General features: G+C 44.8%; 1 protein-coding gene across 2 annotated transcripts in view; it reads right to left on the minus strand.

The window, feature by feature from the left end:
• Positions 1-11687, minus strand: part of LOC105826204 (ubiquitin-protein ligase E3C) — an 86238-nt gene that overhangs the window by 33872 nt on the left and 40679 nt on the right. For both annotated transcript variants that reach the window (XM_012664138.1, XM_012664139.1), the window contains exon 8: positions 10631-10878. In XM_012664138.1, coding sequence (XP_012519592.1) covers positions 10631-10878 — 248 coding nt within the window. The remainder of the gene's footprint in view (positions 1-10630; positions 10879-11687) is intronic.

Below are 11687 nucleotides of genomic sequence, written 5' to 3' on the forward strand. Positions count from 1 at the left end.
CACCATGCCTGCTAATTTTTTCTATGTATTTTTAGTTGTCCGATTAATTTCTTTCTATTTTTAGTAAAGACGGGGTCTCGCTCTTGCTCAGGCTGGTCTCGAACTCCTGAGCTCAAACAATCCGCCCGCCTCGGCCTCCCAGGGAGCTGGGATTACAGGCGTGAGGTGAGCCACCGCGCCCGGCCTGTATGAAATATTTTTGAGCAGCTCGCAGTTGATCCTTCACTCCTGTCGGCTCAGAAGCCGAGGTTCACAGCGCCCAGGTTTGGGCTCCAACAGAGAACCCCCACCCTGCCCACCCAAGTATTTCCGCAAAACAAAAAACTCACATCTTCATGACCAAAAGGGTCTGCCAAAGTAACAAAGCCACATGCCCACTTCCATCCACAAGAAGCAAACACCTGAGCGTCTGACATCAGCTCTTACAGCCCTGCTTCCGAAAGACGTGAGGGGTCTAAGAAAACACTGATGCCCAGTCTTAAGGTCCTCCACACAACCAATAACTATTTTCTGTAATTAAAAGGAAACGTTTTTTCGGGTTTAAAAATTCTTTTCACAAGAGAATGAATTATTAGGCTTTAGAAATCTGTCAAGCTCCCTCCCTTGCGATCTGAGGGTAATGGTGCTAGAAGATTCAGCCGCCACTGGGTGCTGAGTGTGTCCCTCCAGCTCCTCTCAGCTTTGCAGTGACCCCACCCACGGACTCTGATTCACAGCCGCCGCTTCCTTCTCCAACCCCTCTGACGCTGGCTCGTCACAACTAGGACATCAGTGCTTTTCGGTAACAGCTTGAGATGTAATCACACACCTCACAATTCGCCCATTTAAAGTGAAGGAGGGTTCACGTCACATTCAGAGCTGTGCGACCATCACCTCGAAAGGAAGTCCACACCCCTCGGGGGTCACTCACCGTCCCCCCCAGTCTAACTTCAGCAGGTCTCCCCGCTGTGGCCACTTCACATCATGGAATCACACACCATGTGGCCTTTTGTGTCTGGTTTCTTTTGCTTAACACAATGCCTTCCAGGGCCATCTGTGCTCAGCATGTGTCAGACCTTCACCCTGTCCGATGGCCCAACACTCCTCCACGCGGATGAACCACACTTTGCTTATCCACTGGTCAGCGACGGGCCTCTGCGAAACCCCGCCTTCCGGCTGTTATGAATAACACCGCTGTAAGCATCTGTGCACGAGCTTCTGTGTGGACACACAGTTGCTGAGGAATGGCCAGACTGCTTTCCAAAGTGGTCGCCCCATTTCACATCCGCACGGGCATGCCTGGGAGTTCCGATCTCTCCACATTCTCAGCAACACTTGCTACCATGTCGCGTGACCACAGCCATGCTAGTGGGCACAAAGCAGCATCTCATGGTTTTGACTAGCACTTCCCTGATCACTAGTGATGCTGAACATCTTTTCACGTGCTTATCGCTCATTTGTTCATTTTCTCTGGAGAAATGTCTATTCAGAGCCGGCTGGTGCGGTGGCTCATGCCTGTAATCCTAGCACGGTGGGAGGATCACTTGAGCCCAGGAGTCTGAGGTTGCTGTGAGCAAGGCTGACGCCACAGCACTCTAGCCCGGGCAACAGAGTGAGACTCTGTCTCAAAAAAAAGAAAATGTCTGTTCGGCTCCTTTGCCCATTTTTAATTAGGTTATCTTTTTATTAGGGAGTCCTTTATATCTGTAGACACAAGCCCCTTCCTTACATGTGTGATTTACAAATTATCTTCTCCCTTGCAGCGTGGTGTCTTTTCAGTTTCTTGGTGGTGTCCTCTGAAGCACAAATGCTTTTAAATTTAATGAAGTCTAATTTATTTTTCCTGCTGTTGCTTGTGCTCCTGGTTTCGTGTCTAAGACACAGGCTTGTTTTTGGCTGTACCGCGACACTTAGTGCGGCCTTTTCCATTCGGCCTCCTGGCGTACAGGCCATGCTACGCCCTGTCCGTGTTCCTCAGTAGCTCTCCCCACTGGAGGCTGTCATCTCTCTCGCACTCATACCGCTGGGCACAGAAATGAGGCAGGACCCCTGTGTTCCTTACTGCCACTTACAGACCATATTTCCCTTCCCTCCTCCCTAAAATTCCTGGGCTGTGACTCTCGTGCACTGGGCCGGAGCTCGCACGGCACCTCCTTGGAGCAGTCACTGTCTCCTCAATCCACAGTTGTCGCTCCTGAGAGTCCAGCACACACCAGCAGTCCCGTGATAACCTCTGGTCAGGATCACCCTCTGCCACCCTGGCCATCCCTCCAGCCACCTAGTCCTTCAGTCCTGGGCTCCGCTGTCCTTACCAGTACCTGGGCCCCCACTCATGTCAATTCTCAGCACCCTACACTTTGACCCTTGCCTGGCCCCACAAACCCCAACTCCTGGGGCCCTTGTTCCCTTTCCCCCAGGTCTCCATTCACGCACTTCCTCTCTAGACAGCCTGGATTTAAAGGCTGACTCTTGTAAACACTCCCTTCCACGCTCAGCTTGCAGCCAATCCACCTTTATTATATTCACTTGGCAAAAAACCACCTGGTTAAATTTAACACTACACCCTACAGAGACGCACACAGCTGATTATGTTTGGAGAAAAACAACTAACCAAGCTGGCTGGTCTCATTCACTTTATGACGCTAACCTCGAATGAGCCCGAGGCTGAGTGGCAATCCTCCAGTGTCCCCCTAGTCCAGTAGTTCTCAAATCTTAGTGTGCATGAGAATCGCCTGCAGGGCTTACTGAAACACAGCTTGCTGTGCTCCCCCTCCCCAGTTTCAGATTCAGTAGGTCTGTGTTGGAGCCCAGGAATCTGCATTTGCAACGAGCGACCAGGTGATGCTGATGCCTTAGTGCAGGTCTGAGAGCCTGACCCTTCCTGCCCCACTCTCGAGCTCAGCTGCACCACCCAGCAGGGAGAAGCAATGACCTTTGCGCCCACGCTCGCCTCTCCCTGCTTCCTGGACACACAGGGTGCCCCTGCTGCAGCGTCACAGCCCACACCTTGCAGGGCACAGGTCCCTCCCACCCACAGCAACTTCACTGCCTGCCTTCCAGCAGCACACACACACGCTGTTATTTCTCCCATTTTTAAAGGGAAAACAAAACTCTATTAGGCCCACATCCCTTAAGTGACTCCTCAGATTTTCTTTATAACAATGTTCCTCAAAAATGGCCTATGACTACTTCCCGAACTTCTCCCCCGACGCTTCCTCGCGGTCCCTGCACGGAAGTCCACTGCAGCCCAGTCACAAACGGATGGCTCATCACTGTGCCCACAGCAAAAATCACTAGCACCTCGGACGGCCTCGTGCCCTCCTACGAGCATCGCCGTGCCGCCTCCCCAAACGCCAAGTACCTCTGCCTGTTTCTGGACTTACGCAAGCCGGAATCCTGCAGAACAGACGACTCTGTCGTGTGGCTGCTGTCACTCAATGTCAGGTTGGTGCTGTGCAGCCACACTGCCGTGAGCAGTTGTAATTTGCTCGCTCAAAAGGCCATGTGAATTTCCCAGTTTATCACTCATTACACTTTTGAAGGACGTGCGAGCGGTGTCCAGCCTGAGGCTACGCAGCATACTGTAAACGTTCTTTCACGTTATTTCGATGGCTGTACGTGCACATACCTGTCGTGACGGATCCACAGAGACAGGACAGCTGCGACAGGACAAAGCTGCCACTCTTTTCGATCCAATTCGTGAGGCTTCTGCCTCCACCACTCCACAGAAACTGCTTGTCCACACTGCTAAATGACACGGCCACTTCTTAGTCCTGATCTTACTTGACCTATTAGTAACACCAGACAATATTCATCATTCTCTTTCCCTTGAAACACTTTCTTCTGAGCTACCACACTTTCCTGGTTTTCTTTCTACCTTTCTGGCCAAGATTCCTGAATTTCCATTGCTAAGTTCTCCGCTTTCTGAACTCCGAGTCTGGACTGCCCTGGGGGCTTGGTTCCTTAGCCCTTCCTCTTCCCTAGCTGCGCCCCCTGCCCAGTGATCTAATTCAGTCTCGGGGCCTCAAGTACCAGGTGAACGCTGATGGCTCAGCCCAGGTCTTGCCCCTGAACTCAGGCCCGCATGTCCAGCGGCCGCCCCGCAGTCTGCAGGCCTTTCGAACTTGCCATCGCCCTCCCGACGCCTGCGCCGGCCGGAGTCGCCCCAGCTTAGCCAGTGCACCTCCACCCTTCTAGGCTCAGAGCAGACTCACGCAGTCCCCTCACCTCCTCCTTCCCGCACATCCCGACACCTGCTTCCTTCCCAGATCCCCCTGAACACGACGACTGCTCACCATCAGTACCGCCAGGGCTGAGGCGCCATCGTTACTCCACCTGAACCACGCTAACGCCTCCGTCTGGCCTTCCTGCTTCAGCGCCTGCTCCAGTCCCAGCTGCTTACAATTCCCAAGCCAAGGAGATCCACGAAACACAACCCTGAGCACGTCATGCCTGCTGGTGAGACCAGGAGTCCCCACCTGGTCCGCCTGACTCCAGAGCTGCAGCCCAGCTACCTACTGCTGTCTCTCAGAGTTGATTTCAAGTTTAGAAACAAGATTAATGGTACACACCTTCATCTGGCTTGCTTTTCATCGAGTTACATTTACCAAGTCTAAATGAAGATTTAAATGAACTCTATTTTATGTTTAGATATTTGTTGTTTTACTGCACTAAAAAAGGCCAGGCAGAGATTGAGCAGTGGACTTTAAGCAAGACCAGCAAGAATGCGTTTCTAACTTTCATGGCTTAGAGAAAGAAAAACGGCTTCAACGTAATACTGACCACGTTGTCTCCACGAATTTCAGATGTTTAACTACTGCGGGGAGAACTTAAAACCATACATGGGCGCCAGGCATGTTTAAGAATTGTGGCAACAACCAGACCAAAACAAATAAATAAAAAACAAATGGGAAGGAATAACTCAACAGTACACAAGATCTATTTAAACCAGGGGCAGGAAGAATTTTTGTGATTATCCTGGGGAGCTAAAACTATAATGAGAATACTATTTAGGTACTGGACTCAACCGAATTTAGGAATATACCTGTCACTTTTACTGTACAGTCTATGCCATCTGTATTTCATGGTTAATTCTGAAGAAATGCAATAAACTTACATATTAAAAGAAAACTATGATCCTTTGGAAATGTAGGAACTTATGGGGGGGAAGAGGGAGAGAACTACGGCCTTAATTTACAAAAAGGATAACCTCTGGATCTGTGAATGGTCTGCTCTGAATGAAAAGACCCAGGACTGTTAATATGCTATAAAAGCAGGTACGACTCTAAGAAGGGGTAAAATTCAAATAAAGCTATCATTTGTAAATTATTATTATTTCTTCCTTTTCTGCCTCCGAAAACAGTGTAAGGTCAAGGAGAGCAAACTCAGAATGAATTGTCTACGAGGGACAACTGTGAAAATAGAGAAAGCCAGCTTATGGAGTCTGCTGTCATCAGAGAAGAAGAAAGTCTCCGGACTGGTTGGAAGTCTTATGCTAAGAACAGCACGACCCACTCTTTGCTGACTGTTATGTTCACAACACTAAGGGAAAGACTTGAGAGACCTGAGTCACTCACACAGTCTGGTGACAGCCAGGTGAGGACACTCACTCCTTGTGATGAGCTCAGGGCTGCAAACAAGAGTCTATGAAAGACACGCTTTGCCTTAAGGACTAAGGTAATTCAGATTACTAGCATTCACCTCAAGCTATGGTTTTAAAGCCTCAGCAAATTCAGTGAGCATTTTATAAAATGACACTAATGACAGAGAAAAATAAATTCCCCCAATTTTTGAAGAATCTCCAGATAAACTGCTAAGTGCCAGTATTATACTATACGATACATTAAGTGCACACTGAATTCTATTGAAATACAAACTTCTAAACCATGAAGTCACACAATTTGCTAATTAAAAAATTCAAATATATGACCGAAATATTATCAAATAATCTGATTTATAGGCATTCTGTTCCAATTAAATCAATATTCTAAAGCAAGAAAAAAAGCCATTTTCAAATAGAATTCAAATATGATAAAGGATTTGCTTCAATAAATATTCTGAGCTTAATTGGCTTAAATGGAACCAGGTGCTTCTATCCATAAAAAAGTCTAGGATGACATGACCACATCCTTGAGCTGTTTATTTAGTCCCTGTCTGGAGCCTGATTTACAGGCGATAAAATGCAATCAGGACCCACACCAGAAGCAGGAATCATCTGCTAATGGAACTTTTAATTGAGAAGTGACCAGTGACGTGAGGTAATTCTCCCCAGGCAGGATCGCTCCTGAAGACCTCTTTGCACTTTGTCACAGCAAACAATCACTAACATATGCATTAAAGAAAATTTAAATACATTACGATCCAATAAATATCATAATCAATCAATATACAATCTTCTTCTCTTAAGGATTAATGTTCAGGTACCAGACTATTAGTGCTATACTATTACACTTACTTAGATCTGAACAATTTTTAGCATGTTGGTACAAACTTTGACCATTTGTAATCAGATGATAATCACGTATGTTTTAGAAACTAGTACCCCCTAAGGAATATCCATACAGAAAATAATGTAAGGAAAGTCTTAAGTACATGAAATTAAGTTAACCACCATCTTCACATAACTATAGTTTTGTTAGTTTTTTCTAAACTTCATTATTTGAAACAGGTTTACTGAGATATAACTGACATAAATTTCATTTGTGGGAGGGAAAGGTTTAGATCACACATTCTCCTCCCTAGAACCTGGTAAAATATATACATCTTCCAAAGGAGAGGAGTAAGAGCAATCTATTACCCCTCCTGAATCTATAGTACTGTACAAGGAGACATGATCTCCAGAATAATTTCAATTATAAGCAGTATGTCAATAAATAGAGGGAAAAAATGAGTTTATTCTCACTAGGTTTGCATAACTATCAGTTTCTACATTTATTAAGATTGGATGATTTAAACCTTCAGGAAGAAAAAGTAATATACAATTTTAATAAGCTTTAATTCATGCAGATAATGCTCTATCTTCTGTTACTGAATTGTGTAGAAACCACGATAAATAAAAAATAAAGCGAAAGAAAGGCTCACCTTTATTTTTATTTATTATTATTAATTTAGAAGGTTCTTGGGCTTCCCTCATTGGAAAGAGCTACGGAACATCATTTTAAAGATTTTCATGCAAGGAGTTATGAAATTTACATCCTCCAGAGGAAGCTGAAGCTGAGATTCAATAAGCGGTCTGTGGCTGCCAATAAGGAGAGATGTCATTTCACTGAGAACTGACACCAAAGCCAGTGCACAGCTCCAAACTGGGAGAGAGATGCTACATGTGTTAAAATTAATTAAAGCGAGAAAATGATCTGTTTAAAATCTATGCTAAAGAATCTAACGTCAGATCAATGTCTGAAGTTTGTTACTGCAATAAGGTGAGCCTACAGATGAAGATACACACCGCTAGCATAGTGAGGTCAAGTTTGTACCCATCACGAAACTTGAAGAACACTTAAAATCTACATTATCAAAGTAGCAACATTTGGAACCGGAACAAATAAATAATAACTGGTCTTACAACATGCATCTCTAAGAGACACAAATAAAAAGGAATTATCTGTTAGGCCTGGGGTCATATACCCATTTGCTATTAATAAATACATACACACATACGTTACTACAAAGCTACAGTCATCAAGACAGTATTGCACTGGCATTAGGCCAGACACAGAGATCAATGGAATAGAATTCAGAGTCCAGAAATAAGCTGGCACATTTATGGCCAACTAATTTTTAACAAAAGTGCCAAGAACATCAGGCTGCCTATCTCATAAAATATACAAAAATTAACTCAAAATGGACCAAAAACCTAAATGTAAAACTGCAAAACTGTTAGAAGCTGTAAATCCTCATGATCTTAAATTAGGCAATGGTTTCTTAGACACCAAAAAGCACAGGCAACAAAAGAAAAAAATAAATACACCAGAGTTCATCAAAATTAAAAACTTTCTGATAGTATGACCTTGCTAATAAACTATCTAATGGAGAAAAACTAACAAAAAGAAAGAGGAACAAACTCACAGCACATAACAGCAAAACTCATTATTCTCCAAGAGTTTTGTTTTAACAGCACTTGAAGAGTTCTCAAGCAGACACCAGGGGTGTGAGCTCAGCTCTCCCCAGCCCACATTCCAAGGACTGGGAAAAGCCAGCCTCGCCGAGGGGGGAAAAAAAAAAAGAAAAAAGGGAAAAACTGATGCAGCTGTTTTCTGCTATCAGCTGGCAATAATCACTTTTTTCTTCCTTCACCCCCATAAAAATCCCTAGCCCCCTAGCCTTGGCGGCACTTCTCCTTTTTTCTTCGGTGCCATGCCCTTCCCCCTTGGGAAGTAAAAGAAACTAACTTTCTTTAAAACTATTCTAATCTTTGTGTTGAGAATTCCTTCCCAGAGTCCCCATCCTAAAACCTTTGTTCTTCAAAGGAGACACCGTCATGAAAGTGAAAAGATAACCCACAGAAAAGGAAGAAAATATTGGCAAATCGTTTATCTGACAGGGGCTTGAATCTGAAATATATAAAGGACTTAATAACAAAAGACAAACAATCCAATTAAAAACTGGGCAATAAACTTGAATAGACATTTCAGGAAGACATGAAACACATTAAGGATGCTCAACATTACCATGCAAATCAGAACCACAGTAAGATACTGATTCTTGCCCCAAGAATGGCAGTGACAAAGACAGAGGAAGCGTCTGCAAGGACGTGGAGCGACTGGAGCCTTCGCAGACGGCTGGTGGGATCACAGGAGGCTGTGAACGCCCCGACACGGAGTGCGCAACCACCCAGGACTCCCACTCGCGTGCGTGCCCACAGCAGCATCACGCATAACAGCCGGAAGGTGGGAACGACCCAAATGTCCATTGACGGATGAAGAGATGAACAAAATGCGGTATATCCACACAATAAAATATTATTCAGCCATTAAAAGGATTGAAATTCTGATACATTCTACAATGGAGATGAAACTAGAAAACATTACACCAATCAAAGCCAGTCACAAAGGCCACATGGTATAGGATTCCATTTATATGAAATATCCAGCAAAATAAAATCCACAGAGACAGTAGATCAGTGGTAGCCTAAGGCTGGTGGAACTGAGGCAGAATGGGGACTGTCTGCTACGGAATATGGGGTTTCCCTTTTAGGATTATGAAATTGCTCTGAAATTAGATATTGGTGATGGTGGCAAAGCTCCGTAAATATATTAAAATCCAATGAATTGCAAACTTTAAAGGCTGAATTTTTATTCAATAAACCTGTTATGTAAACAACAAAAAAAGTCACAAGACTGTAATCTGTTTTGCGGGCACCGACTTGTAACTGAGCTGCTTATCAAGCGGGCAGCTCCATGTATTGGGCCCCACGGTGGATGGTGGCAGGACTCTTTAATATGGACCTCAGAGAACAGGACCACCAACGTGGTAAGGGAATCTTATTGCAAGCTTGAAAAAAATTATTTATTAAGGATGATAAAGCTGGTTAATAATAATCCCTGAATACTGGGCTTTATGCATAAAATGCATTCAATTTACCACTTGGGCTCAATGTCACTACGGCAGGTATAACTGTGTCCCCCAAAACATAAATTCAAATCCTAATCTGTGAATATGACCTTCTTTGGAAATAGGGTCTCTGCAATCGAGTTAAGATGAGGTCCTACGCACTAGGGGGGCCCCAGACCCAGTGACTGCCACTCTTAAAAGAAGAGGAAAAGCCAGACACAGACACACCGGGAGAGGCCGTGTGAGGACGGGGCAGAGATGGACAGAGGAATCTACAAGCCAAAGAAGGCCAAGGACTGCTGGCAAGACCAGAAGATGAGAGGCAGGAACAGATTCTCTCCAAGATCCTCTAAAAAGGAACCGACCCTGCTGACGCCTTGGTTTTGGACTTCCGGCCTCCAGCACTGTGAGAGAATGAATTTCTGTTTGGTTAAGCCACCCAAGTCTGTGGTAATTTGTTGCAGCTATCCTGGCAAACTAACAGTCACTAAGTAGTAACCTACTGTCTTAGTCCATTTTCTGTTGCTTATAGCATTAACAGAACATCTGGAACTGGGTAACTTGTAAGAAGCAAGCTTTGCATCCGAGGGTGCTGGCGGCTGGGAAGTCCAGGCTGTGGGCTTCCTCTGGTGAGGCCTTCTCACTGGTGGGAACTCTCTGCAGGGTCCCAAGGCAGCTTAGGCACCGCTCAGCCAGGGGGCTGAATGAGCCACCTGTTGGCGCAGGTCTCTCTTTCTCTTCTTATAAAGCACCAGTTCCCCTCCCATCATGACTCCTCAGAACTGCCACATTGGGGGTTCAGTTTCAACATGAGTTTTGGCGGGGGACATTCAAACCATAGAACTTACGGCTTGCTCTTCCTGGTTCTTCCCGGAGTTGGGAAAAGATGGGTTGCGAGGGCAGAAAAAGAAAAAACAAAAAAACCAAAAAAACCCAACAGAACTTATAACCATAAAAATCTCTACTTAGTACTATGGTTTTCGAACATTTAGCATCCGAATTTCTGAAAAAATTTTGTGGCAAACAGAAAACACCCATACAGAGACATAAGATGCCAACATCTTTTGGTCTTAAATCTATTTTTATATAAAGATTACTTTACCTTTCCAAGCATTCTGCCTAGGAAGTAGTAATGTCTGGCAAAAGAATCTCCCACAAGCATCTGAGCAGCCGGGTTGGGGTACAGAAGCCCTTCATTAGTAGTCTTAAAGAAACCCTGGTTGGGGTTAAATCCTGATTTCAGTAGTTCATTTAAAAATTCTCTGAAAATACCACCACCATCAATGCCAGCTTCATCCAGGCCATGGGCATTGAGCAGGTGCACACGGATCCGCTTTTTCAAATCAGGCTCTGTTTAAAAAGAGGGAAGGGTGAGGAGAAAAGATGTTAAAAGACAGCAATAAGATAAACAGTTATTACAGGAAGTCTTGGGAGTGGGAATATTAGGGATGTTTCAACGCAGGACTCAAAATACCAATGATATTAAAGAGACAGGCTGGGCGCGGTGGCTCACGCCTATAATCCCAGCACTCTGGGAGGCCGAGGCGGGAGAATCACTTGAGCTCAGGAGTTCGAGACCAGCCTGAGCAAGAGCAAGACCCTGTTTCTACAAAAAGTAGAAAAATTAGCTGGGCATGGTGGCGTATGCCTGTAGTCCCAGCTATTTGGGAGGCTGAGGCAGGAGGATCGCTTGAGCCCAGGAGTTTGAGGTTGCTGTGAGCTAGGCTGGTGCCATGGCACTCTAGCCCAGGTGACAAAGACTCCGTCTCAAAAAAAAAAGAGACAACAAGACTGACCAATATTTTCCCCAGAGTTTACACAGCAAAAAATAGGAAAAGAAAATGGATCTGAGAGAAAAGAGGAATGTTTATGAAAAAATAAAATTATCCCCCATATTCTAAAGGATATGACAGAGTAAAATGCTTGCAGAGGAAGGGAGTGGAATTAAGGACACTGGGTAATACTGGAACAGACTGTCATCACCAAGAAAAATAATAAAGATGTTGGTTAGGTGAACACGAGAGAGACTCTCTGAATGGGGTCACTGATACAGGAACTCTCAGCACTCCAGAATCTACATGAGTTTTAAAAGCTATATGTGGCTGGAAGAAAGGAGAAAATTACTTATTATAAAATTTGCTACAAAGAATAAATTTAAA

The sequence above is a fragment of the Propithecus coquereli genome, unplaced genomic scaffold, assembly GCF_000956105.1.
Source record: "Propithecus coquereli isolate 6110/MARCELLA unplaced genomic scaffold, Pcoq_1.0 Scaffold861, whole genome shotgun sequence".
Taxonomy (NCBI): domain Eukaryota; kingdom Metazoa; phylum Chordata; class Mammalia; order Primates; family Indriidae; genus Propithecus; species Propithecus coquereli.